Source organism: Hyposmocoma kahamanoa, unplaced genomic scaffold (assembly GCF_003589595.1).
Source record: "Hyposmocoma kahamanoa isolate Upper Pololo Valley unplaced genomic scaffold, ASM358959v1 202, whole genome shotgun sequence".
Lineage (NCBI taxonomy): Eukaryota > Metazoa > Arthropoda > Insecta > Lepidoptera > Cosmopterigidae > Hyposmocoma > Hyposmocoma kahamanoa.
In genome coordinates this window covers 15,864,667-15,884,295 of record NW_020653726.1, presented here as the reverse complement: position 1 = coordinate 15,884,295, position 19,629 = coordinate 15,864,667, and the positions used below count along the sequence as shown (strand labels likewise).

The 19,629-nt window shown below is 36.6% G+C and overlaps 2 protein-coding genes across 3 annotated transcripts in view; one reads left to right on the top strand and one right to left on the bottom strand.

Annotated features, from left to right (window-relative positions):
* The window catches only part of LOC113227214 (protein bark beetle), a 66,514-nt gene extending 48,874 nt beyond the window's left edge, over window positions 1-17,640 (bottom strand). For both annotated transcript variants that reach the window (XM_026460107.1, XM_026460108.1), the window contains exon 1: window positions 17,080-17,640. In XM_026460107.1, coding sequence (XP_026315892.1) covers window positions 17,080-17,412 — 333 coding nt within the window. In that variant the 5' untranslated portion in view covers window positions 17,413-17,640. The remainder of the gene's footprint in view (window positions 1-17,079) is intronic.
* Window positions 17,641-18,168: 528 nt separating this feature from the next.
* Window positions 18,169-19,596, top strand: LOC113226760 (RNA-binding protein Rsf1). The gene is made up of 3 exons (XM_026459489.1): window positions 18,169-18,313; window positions 18,574-19,181; window positions 19,437-19,596. The coding sequence occupies exon 2, from the start codon at window positions 18,585-18,587 to the stop codon at window positions 19,041-19,043; it is 459 nt and encodes a 152-aa protein (XP_026315274.1). The 5' UTR covers window positions 18,169-18,313; window positions 18,574-18,584; the 3' UTR covers window positions 19,044-19,181; window positions 19,437-19,596.
* Window positions 19,597-19,629: the final 33 nt, after the last annotated feature.

The window sequence follows — 19,629 nt, the reverse complement described above, 5'->3', positions numbered from 1 at the left end:
GTTCAATTTGAGTTGGAACACATTATTATTACAAAATTTGGACAATACCTACGCATAGTAAATTAAAGTAACTAGGTTCAATTGCAAGGTCTTAGCACGCTAAGCTAATAATTTTGACCGGGTGAGATTCATTGTTGGACGCTCGGACAATTTTAATTGAGCGGACGCGATGATCACCCAGTTCTGAAATAGTCTAAAAAAACAAAAATTCTTTACAGACTTTCAATCGTTTCGGTCGAAAGTGCTGAGGCCAAATTTAAGCAGAACTAATACTGTAATCGATCGCATAGCTTGTCACTCCGAATACCTAATAACCATGATCCGAAACGCGAAATGTCTTGCGTGATCGAAATTGTAACAAGTCGATGTTACGTTCCTATTCGTGTATTACATTTTTCCATTCGGTAACTCTTTTACCAGTTAGGTGAGTGTGCCGTCACAGATATATAATGTCTGTATGCGCCGTCTTTAAAGGTAACCTATCACAAACTCGAATTTATTATTTTTTCCGAAATAACGTTTGTTCGAATTTTCATTAGCCCGAAAATCGAATAAAAACGAAACCGTTCTCTCGGGATATGTTGGTTGTTTATCGCAAAAACACGATTAGGTTCGGTTAGGTTAAGTTAAGTTAGATTTAAAAGAAAAAAACATTTTCCTCTCAAAATTTCTTTCAAGGTTATAAAAATTTGAACTAACGTTATTTCTGGAAAATGTCATTTCGGATTTCTGAAGGTAACTGTTTTTAAATTGTTCTGGCGAAAATAGTAGTCTTAGAAAAGCCCATTAGGCTACCACCACGGCTTCTGGGGGCGCGTCCGTAATGAGTCTTGCCTTTATAATAATTGTAAATTGACATTTACAATGGGTAACCACATTTATAAATTAGATCCTTTATGGTATGAGACAACATTCATAATTAGTTCTCGATGCCACCTAAACGTCACAAAATATCCGATGCAATAATCAACATATGTGTTAGGGTTGTTGTATACACTTACTGTAGCCATAATTTGGCTTAAGAGGTGGCAGGTCAAACCAAGACTACAGCGATATTTAACAAAATACTCAAATACTCTGCACAAACGCCATGGCTGTTTATCATATTCATACTCGTATGCTTACCACGATCTGATTGTGTTGTCTGGGCTATCAACTAGTTCAAATCCATGATAATCTATGTGCTTTACAGCATTGCACTTCACGCTATGAGCACCACGGTCCGGTGCCGTGCACTTACGTACCGGACGTTGAACTTGGCTGATCTCTTCAGCTGTCTTTCCTTTTAACGACCTATTGTCTGTTTGCAAAGCTCTCTTAAACCGAGGAAGTCATTTATAATTTTCTGCTAAGATTAAGAATGTTAACTGTACCTATTTTCGCAGCTGGCAAAACTGCGGGTGTTTATTGCCAAGGGCATTAGAAAGGATATTCACAAGTAGAGGAGACACTCATTCATGTTAGCCTCGTTTGTTTTCCTGTAGCTGGTCCGGTTGAATATAAAACTTACCGTCGGCTGATTCAACAAAGTGATTCATTAATTGTAATCTTTCGCCTTTTACAAGTATTGTGCAATTTTCTTTTGATAAAGGTTCGATCGTACTTTCCGAGCCGGTGTTTATTAAATATTTTTTTACCTGTACCTACATAAAAGTAACATTCGTAGTTAGTAATTGTACTTTTTTCTTTTGGCAGATTTAATAAAATGGTTCTGAGAGATGTACTAACTAAACACGAAGCACAAACAGCGCTGCGTGACGAGATGGCACCGATATCTAGCCATTGAACTCCGGCCCACTGACAGTTCGGTTCCTACGACGCATTGAAATAGATTTTTTTATGATATCAAGTGTCGGGACAAACAAGTCGTACGCCTGGTGGTAAGCGACACGCCTACATAACAGTTGCAGAGACACTCAGTGTTTTAATTCGCAAAGATCTGAGGGGCAGTGCTAATGCATCCGCTACCCTGAGACAAGTTGACAAGTCCATGTGCTTGTAATTTCACCAGCACCTTTACAAGGGTAAAGGCAAAACTGGAACACAATAATGCTGACAGAACTGCTTGAGGACAGAAATAGGCCAGGCCAGGTACTTCTCTGGACAAACTCTTTCACAAGGAGCTTTACTGCATCTAAGTTGAGAGGCCGTTTTACTGTGGCGACATATGATTTTAATTTTAAGACCTGCACAAAGAACGCTGCATTTGAAAAACATTGTGCTCGCGGACTGCGGTATAGGGACGTATTTTATTTTAGAAAATTAATCTACATCCATTTTATTATATAGATTTTATTCGTATTTTATTTGTTAATTATTTGTAATTCCTTTTTGACTCCGTAAGCACATTTTATCTGGCCTAGAACACTCATCGTTAACACCCAATACACATTCTCATAGTGCGATATAACACGATACACTGTAGTACTATTTGAAAGCAAAATTACCAGGCCAACGCCACTCGCTTTTATGTATGATGCTGAGATTTTCTAGTGTTACGGTTTCTACTCTTGAAACGGATTTCGTTGTTAAGATCACTTAATGACCCTTAAAAGTAAGGTATATTGTTTGCTGCGTTATCTTTTTTAGCAATTTTAAGATGGTAAAACTAAAATCGCACCCTGGTAGAAATAAGGCCACGTCTGCAAAATAATAACTTTTCAGGAGAGATATTTAAAGATCCTACGAGCGAAATTAGGCTGCTAACAGATTAACTGCAACCGTGAAATTACAGGCACATGGGACTTGTCAACTTATGTCTCAGGGTGACGGGCGCAGTGGCAGTGCCTCTTAGATCTTTGTGATTTACAGCTCTGAAGACACTGCAATTGTTATGGACAGGCGTGTAGCTTTTCATCAGGCGAATGATTGTTCTTCCCGTAACTTGATATTATGTTTAAAAAAAATCTTCACGAATTTGGTTTCGACTACATCCAGTTAATGCGTGAAGTCGTTATCCGTAACCTTGACCGCATGAAGTCGAAACCGACTTCATGCAGTGATGCGCGAAGTCGTTATCACGTTCATGCAGTCGAGGTCTCGCCCGTATGAAGTTGATTACGACTTCATGCATTAACTGCAAACCAGCAGTCAATCTGTTAGCAGCATTAGTCGTTTAAACCTTTTTATGCTTTAACACGAGAATTATATGCATATTTGTTATGATACAAAGTGACGGAATAGAACAAGTCGTGCGCCTGGTGGTAAGAAATACGCTTGTTCATAGCAGTTGCAGAGGGTTTAAACCGCAAAAATCTGAGGGGGGACAGCCCCTGCGCCCAGTCATCCTGAGACATAAGTCGACAAGTCCCGTGTACCTGTAATTTCACCAGCACCCTTACACATTGCTGATTTACTGCATAAATAGGTGAGGTGGTAGTACTTCCCTGCCGCGAACCCTTTCACAAGGAGCTCTACTGCTAACAGCAACTAAGATTTTACATACTTATACATTTTGTATTACATAGTTCGTGTTATTAAGCACTTTCGACTATGTACTATGATCACGTGTGGCATTATTATACCAAGGGTTTATCAAAAAGATATATTATATTTATTGATAGATGCAATGTAGATAATTAAAATAGCACATAATTACAGTATTGATGGATTGGTTTTCTTCATCAGATTACGACTGTTTACGACATGTTTATTATTAATTATATTTATTATGATTACTGCACCAGTGGAACTTGCTAAATAGTCAATGTCTTGGAGAGCTCCTTGTGAAGGCGTTCATCAAGTGTAGTACTGCCACCTTTCCTATTTCTGCCGCTAAGTAGTAATGTCAGCATTACTGTGTTCCGGTTTTGGAAGGTAAGGGTGCTGGTGAAATTACAGGCACATGGGACTTGGCAACTTATGTCTCAAGGTGACGAGCGCAGTGGCGGTGCCCAACAGATCTTTGCGATTTAAAGTTCTGAGTGGCGCATCATCAGGCGCACGTCTTCTTCGTCCCGTGACTTGATATTATAAAATTATTTCAGGACAAACTTTTTTACTAGCCCAGTTTTATTTACTAATAATTACGCTACAAAAAAAAATCAATTTTTTTTTCAAGAATCATGGTGGTAGAGATAACAATAGAATCTAACAATTGGCATGCAAATGGTACGAGTTATAATAGACATACACTCGTTTCAAAGTTAATGAAGTACCAAAACAATAAGTTTAATTATTTATTACCGGAAAACAGTGACTGGCATAGCCTTGTTCTTAGGAACAAAAATAAATTTGCGACCCCTAAGCTCTAATTTAATAAAGTTAGTTAGTAAATTTCAAAAAATGTACTTATCAGAAAAGCTTATTATAAAACCATTATTACACATGGTGTACTTCCAGCTATTAAATGTTTATGATGATACAAAAAAATTCCTTGTTGTCAAGTGAATTTGACCTGCTAAGGAGTAGTAGAAACCATATTGAGCATCATGGCGTCGCCTTGATCTTGAACTTATTATGTTCAATTAAAGTCACGCTTCGTTTAACTTTGTACATCGATATCTTTCTATCTGGCTGCCTATTACTAAATGAAACAACTTCCAATATTGACGAAACTGTATAATGCAAATTCGAAATTAAAGATTTTAAGGCTTTCGTGGTTTTTCATCAAATTGTCATCATTGGCTACAAGTTTCTTAATATCATTTTTCTTATTATCCGGATATTTCGATAGGTTACGGACAAAACACAAAATTACATGCCTTGTATTTGGTCAATGGATTTGGTCAATAACTGCTTCCGTGGCCGAACGGTTGCCATGCTGCTCTGCCACGCAGAGGTCTCGGATTCGATTCCTAAGCCGGAAGAAATATTTGTATGGCCTATATTCATTCTCTCGCGAGTTTGGGTGTAATTTGTGGTTGTCTATGTTTCCATGGCACCCGCGGTACAGGGTTTCCCTAGTAATATAATAATAAAACACAAATAGACAGCCACAAATTACGCCCAAAGTCACGAGAGAGATAAACGTAGGCCATACAAATAAATCTCCTGGCCTGGGAATCGAACCCGGGACCTCTGCGTGGCAGACTAGCATGGTAACCGTTCGGCCACTGAGGCAGTTTAGTGCGCGGTTTTTAAAAAAATGGAAGTTAATGTTTTTATGTTTACAGACATTCTTTTACGTAAATATCGGTAGCAGAATCTATGTTATTATGTTGGTTCCAAAATTTTTACTAATGTGGGTATATATGTACAAAACAGTCTTGTGTACTAGGTAAATAATTTGGACCTTGCGACTCCAGATCGTAATCTAGGTAAGTGGGCGAACTAGTTCAGGCAATTTATAAATACTCCGCCACGATTTATTGATCCGCAAGACCTTGTTCTGTTTCGCTAATTGGTCGTTAAAACTAAGGGTCGGAGCCCAAACGAGTGGGCTCCGACCGCGGGCACGCTTTAGCACGACGTCCTTACTGAAAGTGTTTTATTATGGTGTATTGTCATCGTCACGCTTCACACCTCACTTTTATCTAATAAATGTTTGTAAGTAAGTAATTCAATAACAATAGGTATGATTTAAGTCGTTTCTCCACAAACAAAATTATAAAATTTTTATTTAAAAAAATCCGACCTTCAAAATTCGTGGAATTACATCTATTTGCCAAGTTTTATTGAATCGATTACCGGAAAGTGCGCGAACCCGGATTCATCCCCTAGTTTGCCACTCTTATTGGTGGAATATTTTCTTCAAATTTAAATGGGACCAATAGCGAAATACCCTCTTTGCAACAAAAAAAAAATCATCAAAATCGGTTTACAAATGAGTAATCGCGTAATATACGCAAAAAAAATACAATCTAATTGAAAATCTCCCTCTTTTTAGAAGTCGGTTAATAACCTGAATCGCTCAAGAACTTTGAAATTTACATTCGTAATGATTACATGTTGTTAATAATCTCAGTACAGAGTACTTAAAAAACCGACCTCAAAAGTACGTGGAATTAATTACGTCTATTTGCTAAGTTTCGTTGAAATATCCCCTTGTTCGCCACTATACAGGGCTTGATACTGGAGGTAATAAAAAATAGGTTCTCACTACGACACTACTCAAAGTATATCGAGGGAAAAACGCCTTGAATTGATGAAATAGCAAAATCAACTAAATAATTGCTAAAAGTAATTGCTCCTAAATTAAAGTTAGGCGCTATTTATAAAAATGAATCTTCATGCGTGAACAGCCACCCTTTGAGGTGGATGATTTCCTTCAAAATAAAATGGGACCACTATGGAAATACTCCCTTTCCAACAAAAAAAGAATCATGAAAATCGGTTCACAAATACCGGAGTTATCGCGTAACATACATACAAAAAAAAAACAAAAAAAAAAGAACATACAGCCGAATTGAGAACCTCCTTTTTTGAAGTCGGTTAAAAAAGGGAGAACTAACTATGCGTGTAAAAGCAGTACAAAAGTAAGTACCTATCATGGTTCCCCACCTGTAATAGTTACTGGGACAGTGGGAAAAGTTCAAAATCGATACAAAAATACGAGCTAATATCGATTCATTTACATTATACATATAGGCAGTAGAGCGTGGTGGAATATCCGGACCAAAGTGGAAGTGTTACTCTGCGTGACGCGTCCTTTACGTAACGCATACCGCAGTGGGTAACCTAGTTTTATATATACCTAGTAATTAACTTAGCCAAAGGCCATTCACCTTACGAATCGGAACAGTACGGTAAATCAGTTACGATGACCCAAAATGTGCATCCAATTCGTATTATACATGTGAGTCTTCCTGATATCTTTTCGTATTGAACAATTCTACAGTTCTTGGGCTCAGAAAGGCCCAAGATTTAAATGTATCGTATTAACAATTACGAGACTTTACTGTTATAATATGGTTGTACTGACGATTTGTTCAATGTCACTCACTGGCCAATTTGTTTCGGCTGTTTGTCATAGGATGTCATTTTAACATTTCATTTTTTTTATCAGTGTTGATTTATGATGGCTGTTTTGGCAGCTCTCTTTTGTTTTATTGTTTACATCTGTTATGAAATTGGGATTTTATTTTATCCATATTTCTAATGTTACCTGCCTCGACGGACTGCCACGCGGAGGTCCCAGGTTCGATTCCCGGGTCGGGAGAAATATTTGTATGGCCTACATTTATTTCTCTCGTGAGTTTGGGTGTAATTTGTGGTTGTCTATCTGTGTGTCCATGGCGCCCGCGACCCAGGGTTTCCCTAGTGCGGGGCTATGTTGAGTGTGTGCGTTATTATTATTATTAATGTTCTTGGGAACTGTTTATTTTCTTGTATCTTACTTACGATGCAAACGCGCGTTTAAATCCCAAGTGTAGCGATGCAATCGCGCGCGTGTGTAAAGGTGGACGATTAGCTACTGCATCGCGTTTGCATCGCTGCTAAAGTCACCGTGTGTAACCGCTCTTAAGGAGGACAGTAGTATTACGATGAACATTAGTAACACATACCTTAGTCTATACATTCACTATCGTGCCGTTAGCTCTTCCAAATTCGAGTATCAACATACGTATGTGTCGATACAGACCATCGCATAAATGCATGAAAAAAGTCAAAATGTGTTTTTGAAATTTTTGCTGTCCTCGGAATTCTGTACAACTGGTTCCTGGAGGCGTCAATGTAGACAGTGTATTAAAATATCAAGGAAAACAATTCGATGGAGTTGGAAATAATACTTGCAAACAGGCGCACGTAGCATGACCTATATGTCTTTACCATTTGTTTCATGGTAAGTCGGTTTATACGAAACAAGCTAGTGACCGCGACTTTTGTATGAAAAATCATTTTTTTTAATTTGACCAACTTCTGCTGTCCCGACTTTTTCGTCTCATGCGATGAAATCATCTTTATAAGAAGTTGAGTCTATCAGCGTTAAAAAAAATTTATTCTATACTTTATTTATTTTATTTAATTAATTATATTTATTTAATTTCTGCTGTCCCGATTTTTTTCGTCCCATACAATGAAAAGATCCTTACATACAATTGAGTCGATAAGCACAAAAAAAAATTATCAATTTTATCCATTTTCATATTTTCTCTTAAAGGTGCCTCTCCAACTAGTGAAGACTGGCAGTCATTCAGCATATTTATCTTTATTTCTGGCGAGGCAGTTCTCTGTTCTGAACTGTTCAAGTTGAGCGGCACTCGTTATCCCAGTCCACTCTCGTATGTTCCTCAGTCACGATTTTTATATACTACCCCAAATTGTTTTCGCAAAAAAAATACTTAATTATTCCTAAGTCAGTTTCCTTGTGTCTTCTATAGTTTCTGACTACCCTATACTGTCCTATTTTTAAAAATCAATCAGTATACTTATATTATAGAAAAGATATTTAATCACCAATTTCTAAGAACTAACAGTAGCTGATAAACAGTACAAATAACACAAAGGAAGGAGTAACTTACACTCTGTGAATCATTATCAGTCGTTAGTTATTCGTACTTAGTAAATAATGACATTGATAGCAAATGAATCACAGTGATCGAAAACGACGTTAGGGCTCTTCGGAGACCTTAAATTGACTTTATCAATATATCTTTACAAGCTGGGCCTCAGAGTGTATTTAACAAATAAGTTTAAAGAGATTAACATTCTTACACTAACGTCACAGTACATTTATGAAAATGTTATTTATGTTAAGAAAAATATTAATTTCTATAAGAAAAATATTGACTGATATAACATTAATACGAGGAATAAAAGTAAACTAGCTATTTTTGACAACCGTCTTCATAAAGTTTCAAATTCATTTAAGGGGTAATGTACGCTTCTATAATAAGATTCCGATTTATATTCAAAATTTGCCATTTACGAGGTTTAAAACTATTACGAAACAAAAACTTTATACTAGAGGGCGTCCTTGGATGACAAAAATCCGTGGTAGTGACCCGTTTAGCCCTTTCAGGTATTCTCGACCTAAGATGTTTAAATTAAATATTGCAATCATTGACTTACAATTATACGGACGTCGGGTCCGCGCTAAAAAGTGTCCGCACTTGTAAGGCGCTAAAATCGTATACAGAGCGCCAAACTCCATTCATTTCGTCTTCATTTGTTCTACTGACAGCGCGATACTGCGATGACATTACAATTTAAATTTCGAATAGGTTGACTTGGGACATTTTTTTCGTGGTTTTTGTATTAGACCCGTCGTCCATTTATTTGTAAGTCAATGATTGCAATGATAAATGTATTCAAATGTATATTTACAAAGTGCAACCCCAAGAGTTTCTTGCTCATTATTTTCCGGGGAATCTGCCATATGAATGAGTTTGACGCTTTCAAGTGACGGCCTCGGTGGTCAAGTGGCCTACACACCGGGTTTCATGGTGTCGCCATCTCGGAGCTGGCCGAGTCAGTGTAGAAAACTAACTTTTCTATATTGTCTCGGGTCTGGGTGTTTGTGGTACCGTTGTTGTTTCCGATTTCCATAACACAAATGCTTTAACTACTTACTTTGGGATCAGACCAACGAATGTGATGTTGTCTAATATTTATTTATATTTATTTGGTTATTAATGAAATAAAGATTATTTGATTTGGGACTGCTTATTAGATATATTACTATAAATTAGAGTTGCAATAAATATCCGATGAACTCCGGCTACTTTGAGAAAGGATTGGCGATTTCTCCACCAACAATAGCCTAGCTCTTAAATAAGAAGAAAACGGTAAAAAATCACGTAGTTATAAGAACTATGGGTGTTAAGTTCCAAATTGCTTTGATGTTATTTGCGAAGTGTTAATGCCCTCAATAACGGCCTTGCAAGGCTTGTGGAAGCCACTGTAGTTACATCCGTGTCAAGGTGATAGACGTGCTTTGATTCATCTCCCCACATGTTATTTATGGTAAAATTGAAACACATATTGGTCAATATATAGTTTGCGTATGTGAACGATTTTAATGATCCGCAGTTGGAAAAGTGTTATCGCGTACGTCATACGGAAAGTGAAAATAGCAAATTTTCTCATGGAAATTTACAGTTGAAATGCAATTACTAGTTGCCAAGTTTGTTACTAGTAAATTCTACAATGCATTCGCAGCAGTAGATTTCCTTCTGAAAGAATTCGCTCGACGAAGTACTGCCACCTTACTTATTTCTGCCGCCAAGCAGTAATGTGAATATTACTGCGTTCCGGTTTTTAAGAGTACGAGTGCTGGTGAAATTTCAGGCGCGTGTCAAAGTGACGGGCACATTGGCAATACCCCTCAGGATAATCTATGACAATCTCGAATTTTAAAAAAAAATAACGATTCTTCGAATTTTCGTTACCCCGAAATCCGAATTATAACGAAACCGTTGTTCTTTCAGGATATGTTGGATGTTTATCGCAAAGACACGATTAGGTTCGGTTAGGCTAGGTTATGCTAGGTTTAAAAGAAAATAACATTTCCCTTTCAAAATTACTTTCGAGGTTATGAAAATTCGAGCAAATGTTATTTCTGGAAAATGTCATTTCGAACTACTGATAGTACCACTACGTACCCTTCAGACCTTTTTTTAACCGACTTAAAAAAGGAGGTTCTCAATTCGACTGTTTTTTTGTATGTATGTTACGCGATAACTCCGCCATTTGTGAACCGATTTCGATGATTCTTTTTTTTGTTGGAAAGAGAGGCTTCTCAGTAGTGGTCCAGTTAAAATTGAAGAAAATATTCCACTTCTAAGTGGCAAAATTGGAGATGAAACCAGTTTCGCGCACGTTCCGGTAACCGATTTCAAGAAAACGGCAAATAGATGTAATTCCACCTACTTTTAAGGTCGATCTTTTTAGTACTCTTGTACTGAGATTATTAATCTTCATTTGTTTAGGAAAACTCTTTTTAGACGTATATAGTTCTATCATAACCTAAACTATAGACTACGTATCTGGGCAGCGATACTGGTGAACCGATTTAACAAATAGTAACAATCGCTTTTCCCCGTTTCGTATGGGGTTGCTTAGTGCCTATACAATTTATAACACCTACTGTTATTAAATTAATCTGCAGCATCTCATCAACACCGCCCTCTGTAGCTCGTACCCGACATATTCCATTAATAATAGATATGAATATTCTACTAGCCCCTCAGATCTTTGCGATTTAAAGCTCTGAGCAAAAATTCTAGAAGCAATTTCTGAATTTTTTAAGACCAAGAAATTGAATTAGACGCGCGGTTGCAGTGCCGTTAGAAAGCCTTTCTTTGACTATTGCTGAGCCATTACGTAGACAGTACGAAGTCAATTAGGTCTTCTGACACTCGCAGTTTCTACACATTACCCGGATATTTAGGCCACGTGGAGATAAGTGGTAAAACACCGGTACCTGAGTTTCACTTCAAGTGAATCATGGAGTGAGTCAGAAATTGTGTGACATTGTGAAGCTGTGGATTTATGCAAGGTCACACCTAGACCTTTGTAACGTCATAATGTTAAATTTGAACTTATACGTGCAATCATAGCACTCTCTCTCGGGTTATTTAACATAATTGTTTACAAGATTAATACGAATGATAAAAATGTACCTATTTATTAAAATACCTAATGTTTAATAGTAGATTGTGTCACATGGGCATGTAAGTAGACAATTACGAACTGAGGGACAGATTTAAAAGGACTGTTCCGTCACTGTGGCATACAATATTTTTCATCCTACTTGCGAGGAATTAAAATTAAAAAGGAAACTTAAAATTAGTGTATTTTGGATATTACCTATATTACACAATTTCAATCAATTTTAGAATTTTTTTCAGCATTAAACATTTTGTTTTGTATGCCATTTTATCTACGAGTACGTACCTCATAAAAACGTTAAGTGACATAAAGCTGACTGTATTTACAATAGTTTCAACAAACAAAAAAAAATGGTGCGTTCGTGGCCGGCTAGTGGCAGCCGGGGGCGTTAAATTAAAAACAAATAAAAAATTACGTTACGGCCGAGTGTTTCAAAATGGCCACCGAAAACGTATTAATGATTACCAGCGAAAGAATGTCAGAAAACTAAACTATTGAACAAAAATTACAATCTAAGATCTGGCGGTATGGCCAATTAAACACCTTAGCCTGTCCCTGAAGAACGAAAATATTTTCCTACTGCTCTGTGGCCGAATGATGAAAACATCGCCTAGCTCTACTACGTCATACTACTGTACTTACGAGAATTATTTTATCCATAATAGACTCTTAGCAATATTTAGGGTAACAAAACGGTAAATCACAGCTGTAACAAACAGAAAATACCGTAGGTAATTACGATGTCATTAAACGCTGGATCCCGATGCGATGATTCAGTGCCGCCAAGGTTGCCGGCGCTAGAACAGAGGGCCGGTCGACCGGCACTTAAGTGTACTCAAATAACTGTTACCTGCTAAACTCTACATTACCAAGACCTTTGCAGATAAGAGGGCATTCACATATTGATGGAAGTTGCATTTTCATTCGCAATTGTAACTGCACAATTCTTCAATTCAATTTACGAATGACGGTTATAGGGTTAGGATAGAAATTGCAAGCGGAATTACATTCGCTTAATGTATTTTTGATTGGTTTGCCAACTGAAGCCTTTGTCGTTATGTAAAATAAATAAAAATAAAATTGTTTATTGTTAACGTATTGTACAAATGAATAACTAAAGACTAATTATGCGAATAAATGTAAAATATAGCACATATACCTGAACTAGGAGAATCCTGTATTTCAAAAAAATACTAACTATAAAGGTGAATATATGATGATTAAATTATAAACAAAAAAATATTGAAATATAAACAAAACAATAATAATAATTAAACAATGAAATGCAAATCATATGCCTATTACGCTTAAAGTAGACAACATTTATTTTGGGATAATTAATAAATTCTCTGTATCATCGTAGGACATTATTTTGAAACAATTCTTAACCTTTGTGATTTCTGTTCTATGTGATTTCTTTTTAAATATTGTAGCAAATGCAAACAATAATTTTACGAGTTGAGAGGTTTTCGCCATTGTTATACATTAGAAATGAAAATGTTTTGTTGTTTTTTTTTTTTTCAAACAAACCAACGTTTAGGGCCCTTTACATGTACCATGGTCGGCGGCAGAATCACGGCTCTGCGACACGGAAGGAAAGTGCTTCAAATATTGTTTATAGGATTTTGCTTAATGGAGATGTTATTCTTTTATTTTTTTTTAAATAAGTAATACTGCAATTAAAATATTTTTAAAAATGACTTGCCTCATTTTATTAAAATAAAATTATGGTAGCGATCGAAATGGTCAATTACATGGACTAAATGCCTTATAAGTAACATAGTGTATTAAATTAAAGGAACACAGTTTTTTTTGCAACTAATTTATAAAATTTTTAAAATTATAGGAATGAAGTAAAATATAATAAAATATAACAAAAAAAATTTTGAACTGCTTTCGTTCCATGTCCCATAGACGTGGGACACCCTGTATATATTAATAGTTTTATTTCACCTCTTAGATGAAGTACTTTCGTTACAATTTCATAAAAGATGAACGTAGACAATTTTTGTTGCGTGTTAAGGGTACAAATAAGTTCGCTTATCTGTTTACAGATCTTGACACAATTTTGATAGCAACAGTCCTAATTAAACACACGTTTTCGGTTTATAGCTCATAGTGATAAGGTGGAAAAATGGCTACCGTTCATTTGTCGTAGCTAGCGCTTTTAAGATTCTTGCGTCTCTTTTACAAGTTTTTGTACTGCCAATTTTTCTGCGAGTTCGTCTGCTCGAGTTTTTTTTTATCGAAAGTAGAGCTTCGTTCTTGTCTTCATCAGTTTTTGTAAAAAGCAGATTTTTTGTCCAATAAAAAGACTCGAACAGCGAAAGTTGCGGTTTACCGCTTGCATCACGGATAAGGACGATTCGTCACGAATTTATTTTGAGCAACGGTCATTATGAAAACTATTCATAATTATAATTACGTAATTATAAAATCGTGCAACTTATTGAGAGATCAAAATTCTGTTCCTTATACTTTGCATAATATATTGTGAATTAAAACTAGAACTACTTCGTGACTCATTCACTTACTGCATTGCATTTGCATTACGTATCACTCGTTAGATATTCTATGTACGACTCTAGTAAGCAACTCTGTAATTACGAATTATCTAAAGTAATGTAAATTACTTAACACAACCCTTGTTTTCTATTAACCTTTGTAGTGTTTCATGTTATTAATTATATTTCACTTTTGTGGAATTGGAAAGGAATTGTGTCTCGAATTATTTATTCATAATTTATTCATTACTTACAGTACCTACCGGCACGTTGTGATGGCCGTTTTGACAGATTACAATAGTGAGGTCAAACCTCAATTCATTATCGAGAAAAATATAATCAAATGCGAGTAGCATCTATAAGTTTTTAGATTTATAACTAGTATCGATAGGGATAGCTGATTAAAAAGTTTTAATAAAACGAAAATAACAATGTTTACTTAATACTTTACTAAATAAGCTTTGACGCGAATTTGCCGGAGGTAGAACTCGTGCTGGACAGCGATTTTTTAAGTGACGATCGTAATAGATTTCATTTTTTTAAATTTCGAATTTCGAAAACCAAATGCCAAGTTGTGTCGTAAAATTGTACATTCCATGAATTTTACACACGTCACTATTGACAACTTAATTAATACGAAACTTGATGATCGGACAAACGTCAAAACGGCCATCATAGCGTGCCGGTACTACAATTATTTTCTTAAATTGACAGCCAACATGTATAGTTACTAAGTTAACAACTCTACAAAGCTAACAGCAACTAAGTACTTAATAAAAATCACAAAAAGAGACAATCTGTGTTGATTGTAATATTTTAACGGTACATATCGAAGTCCGTCTCGCACAATGATCTAACGTGGAACCGTTCACCGTGAAACCATCGGGATTTTACTACGATATAGGTACGCAGTTTACATTCATTCCATACTTTATAATTCATGTGGAATGAAATTGGACATTAAAGTAAAAACACAATGACGTAAAGAAATGTGAATTACGCAAAAATGACGCATTTCATTCTTTCAAATCGTCCGCGAACAAAAATGGGGCTTGACTTTTTTTTTGAGACTAAAATAGAATTGAAAGAATGAAAAGAAAAATTATTTCATTAAGGAGGCAAATTTTTACAAATTATCTTATTTCACTATTCTAGAAGGGTTTTGTGCCATGACCGTGTGAAGTATTACAAATTCACAGGCTCATATAACTTAATTAGATATCCATTTAGGGAAAAAATAATGCAACGGACTTTAATTAAGGACGAGACCATAATGACTAGACAATAGAAAAATACTATTAACATTCATCTTGCCTAGAACAATAATTGACTATGTTTAGGGTTTGATGACCTAGTGTTTTTGTTCAAAATGTATAAATATTACAGGTTCTTAGACCTCTCAGAGGTTATCGACTTAGTAGAATTGCGAGAATGTGTGCGAGGAAACGGAGGAAGTCGCTGTCACCTGGCAATGATCACATACGAGGGGTCACCAACACAGCCCAGTTTGATTGAATTAACGTAGGACGTCGGTGCCCTTGATCTGGCAGCTGCCTTCGTTAACACGTGCCATTGACGGCAAATGACTCAGGAACGCATGAATGCCTTTATTACTGCACTAAATGACGGCCGCTTTGAATTAATGAGGGTAATGAATGAGCTACGCGTTGTTATGAAAATCGGACACTGCTCTCTGTACTTTTGGTGACTTTCGTCATTTTGTGTCAAGAACAGGGGTCTTACTTTCGAAGCTTGAAATCCGGAGTTAGGATCGTTTTTGGATGACCTACAGACTTGAGTTCCGATAACGGCTGCAACCAAGGGCGTATGACAACACAATTTGATAGTTTCTAACGGGGCCGTCTTTTCGTTCTCTCGCTGAACAGACCATTTTAAGAGTGAATTTTACAGTGAATTTTTTGCAATGAAAAAATAGGCGCTCTAGATACATTTATTGATTCAGATATCTTAAAATAGATCACATGTAATCGACTAAGGATTAGGTTACAAGGTGTAGAAACAGGTTTCATGTTTTGGATCAACTTTTTTTTAACTATAAGGGTTCTTAAACCAGTTCGCGCGTGACGGACGTACGAAAAAAATATTCAACGGACGTTTCATACGTCATTGGGCCATTAGTGGGACGACGGGGAGTCGAGAATTTTGAATGGTGGAATCGTTCTTTCGTTTTCGTGAAAAGGTAATATTTCGTACGAACAATAGTTGTTCTAAGGAGACTATTTCTTATTGGTAGTTCAACTATAAATTCGCGAAAATGACGATTAATCATTGCTTTCTTTTACACACGGCTCCACGTTATATCAATGGCATTCAGTCATATATAAACACATTGAAGTATCGGTATCAGGTTACGATTACAAAATTGTGAAATGTATACACGAATTACCTACACGTACTTCAAATTTGCTAACATATGAAGAACTAATTAGCTATAATAACGTTCAAATATGTAATGCTTTTACATCCGCGATTATCAAGTAGTGATTCGATATTTGCGATCACAGTTGTTGACTTGTATTCTCAAATATTTGCGCTCCTCTGCAGGTGAACGAATCAATAGTAAGGTGAATGGTGGTGATAGCATATCAACAGCGAACGTGCCGTTATCATCTGATTGCGGAATTATCGAGTGGTTGCTTGTAGCGACTAGGAACGAAATATCAATATTTGATGCTCTATTTTTGCTTTCTAAATAAACTTAAGTACTCCTTTTTTTGTCTTTTTTTTTTGAACTTGCGTCAAATTTTTTTAGTATATAGTCGAATGCTTACAGGAGTCTAATACGAAACAAATAGTATGGTGTTAGAAAGTTCCTAAGTTAACGAGTACACTAATTTCCTAACTCTACCATTAGGTCTAATACATAGTTTAAGTTTAGTTTTCAAAACAGGTACACCAACGAAAACTTGGATACTAATTAAAAATAAACGAAGTATTTGAAGAAGATGACGACGCCAATACGAAACTTGGTACACACAAGGTAGTAGTATATCGTTAAAAGAATCCTAACACAAAAAATAAAACAGGTTTTTCCTAAGATTATTATGTTTCACACACTCACCACGGCGATTAGCTTCCCTCGCACGGTGATGCCGATCATGGGAGCGAATCGCACCACCACTCCTGGCTGCACTACCAGCTCCGCATCTCGTTCTATCAGCAGATCATCCCTTAGTAAGTAAGGACTCCCTGAAGATTTCCACACAGTCTGACCTCCAGCCAAAACGCCCCCATCCAACTCCGTCAACCCTACACTCTTGTTCAGCAAGTAAGGGTCCACGTCTATCAACTCCTGTCCACTACACCACCCCACACAAAAACACAGCAACACCACCACGGTCCTCCACTTGTATTTCGTATCACTAAACTGACTATGTCTTTTCTGCAGCCCCATATTTTAGCCGCACTCTATTCCCACTAACTGAACACAAAAATATTCATTTCACTCCAAGACGCTCTTCACCTGCCCGTTGCGACACCTATCCAAACAAAACACAGGTATTCCAACCCGTCATAACAGAAAACATCTCAATTACTAAATTATAAAGTTCGTTAATTTAAATTTACCTTATTTCTTACTGTGAAATTTAAATAAAAATATTTCATAACGAAACAAAGGTGGGGCTATAAATGAAAACAAGCGAAAACGCGCTCCGCACCGTGCGACCGTTGAACAAAGTCGTTTGGCCAGTTTCATGTGTAGTTCGTAGTTTCCTCCACGCACTCTCCCTCCCACTTCACTTGTCAAAGCCTCCTCCCTTCCTATGCTGCCTCTCACGCCCACATTTATACTTAACACACACAAGCCAATGTATCTGTATTCTCACACAATGTCATTCATTCGATTCTTTTGTCTCTACTTCGTCTCTACATCTACAACATAATAAATAAAAATTCAGAAAAAAACAATAACATTGCATTATTTAATACGTCTACAAAAGAAAAACTAAATATGAAACTGCCCACGATAAGTTTTTTGTTTCTCTTTTTGTCGATTTTGTTTAATTAATTGGAATTTATTCAAATATAAGACATGAAAATCGATATATTAAATCGATTTATTCGGACAAGTGATATTTTCGTTATTGTAACACTGCTATTAATCAAATCACTCAAACATCCGGCTTGAGTTGTCAATGGTCCGCCCTTGTTCATTCTCGTTCACTCTCTCGGTGAATTTCATTGATCCACATTACCTTCACCGTTATTTTTATTAAAAAATAGTTATTTTAGTATAATTCATTATCAAATATAGTGTAGTTTATTCTATAAAACTTCATCCATAAATAAAACACGTAAGTTTCAATTATTTCACAGTGATAGCACAGATATACCTCTTTAATCTGTTGGCGTGGCATAATCGCAGGGACGACATTTTGTTTTGTTCATTGTATTTATTTATTTATCACAAGAGTGCGTCGCAATAGATCCAAAAGTGTTTCTAAAACGTGACAAACATCTTATAATTTCAATAATGTTCGCCGATTTTGTAATTATGTTCGTTTTACAATTGTTTAAGTGTGCGTTTTTGTGTAGCGTCGTGTCCTCGTTTCAGATTTCACAAACATGAGCTCAGGAGGAACTCGCGTGTACGTCGGCGGTCTCGTTGAAGGCATCAAGAAAGAAGATTTGGAGCGGGAGTTTGACAAATATGGGAAACTGAACTCTGTGTGGGTCGCACTAAACCCTCCCGGTTTTGCGTTCATAGAATTTGAAAACATGCAGGAGGCGGAAGATGCTTGCAGCGCGATGAATGGGTTTGAGATGCTTGGTGCGACGCTGAAGGTCGAGTTGTCGCGGAAGCGGGACGGAAACCGTAGGAACGGCGGCGGCGGCAACTTCAGACCTGGCGGCCGTGGCCCGCCCAGAGGGGGCCCCCGCTCCTTCAACGGCCCACCCGGAGGCAACAGGCCGTTCAACTCGTATGGGGGTGGTGGCAGGCCATACGAGCGCGGCAGCCAGGGATTCCGACAGGGCAATGGGGGAGGCAACTTCAGATCTAGGTCGCCAATTGCTCGCTTTTAATTTAATTCTAGAGTATAGTTAGGTTAGTGTTAACGTAATCTGAAGCCTTCCAAGTGTTAAAAATTCAATGTTCTTGTAATACTGGGGGTTTTAATGCTGGGAAGAGTTCTATTGGTCTTGCATCTTGAGGAATTAGAGGTATGTTATGTTTGTTACATTATTTTAAGTTTTTCTTTAAAATAAAATATGTTATATATAGGGTTAAGATTCAATGAAAATCAATCTCATTTATCATCTCAATCATCAACCAGTGTTCTTTCAATCTCACTTGTATAGAATGTTAAGAAAACATCAATGTTGTACATTGTTATGTATGATTTATCTTAATAAACTGGTTCCCACCAATTATGTATGATTGTGTTGTCAGTGGTCATAAAAATGTTTTTGTTTCAGTTCCTCTGCATTCCGGATCTCGACTCGCTAATTCATCGGGAGATATTCGAGAACAATCTTCAGTAATATTTAACATTCTACCTAAGTTCTTTAGCTAAGTTCCCTTACATATAAATAAAACTACTATAAATACTTCGAATTTGATTATTTTATTTTTAATAAATAGTACAAAATGAGAACTAATTACTTAAAA

Bases quoted from the DNA above. Each gene is read 5' to 3' on its own strand.
- LOC113226760 (XM_026459489.1), top strand. From the start codon at position 18,585: ATGAGCTCAGGAGGAACTCGCGTGTACGTCGGCGGTCTCGTTGAAGGC.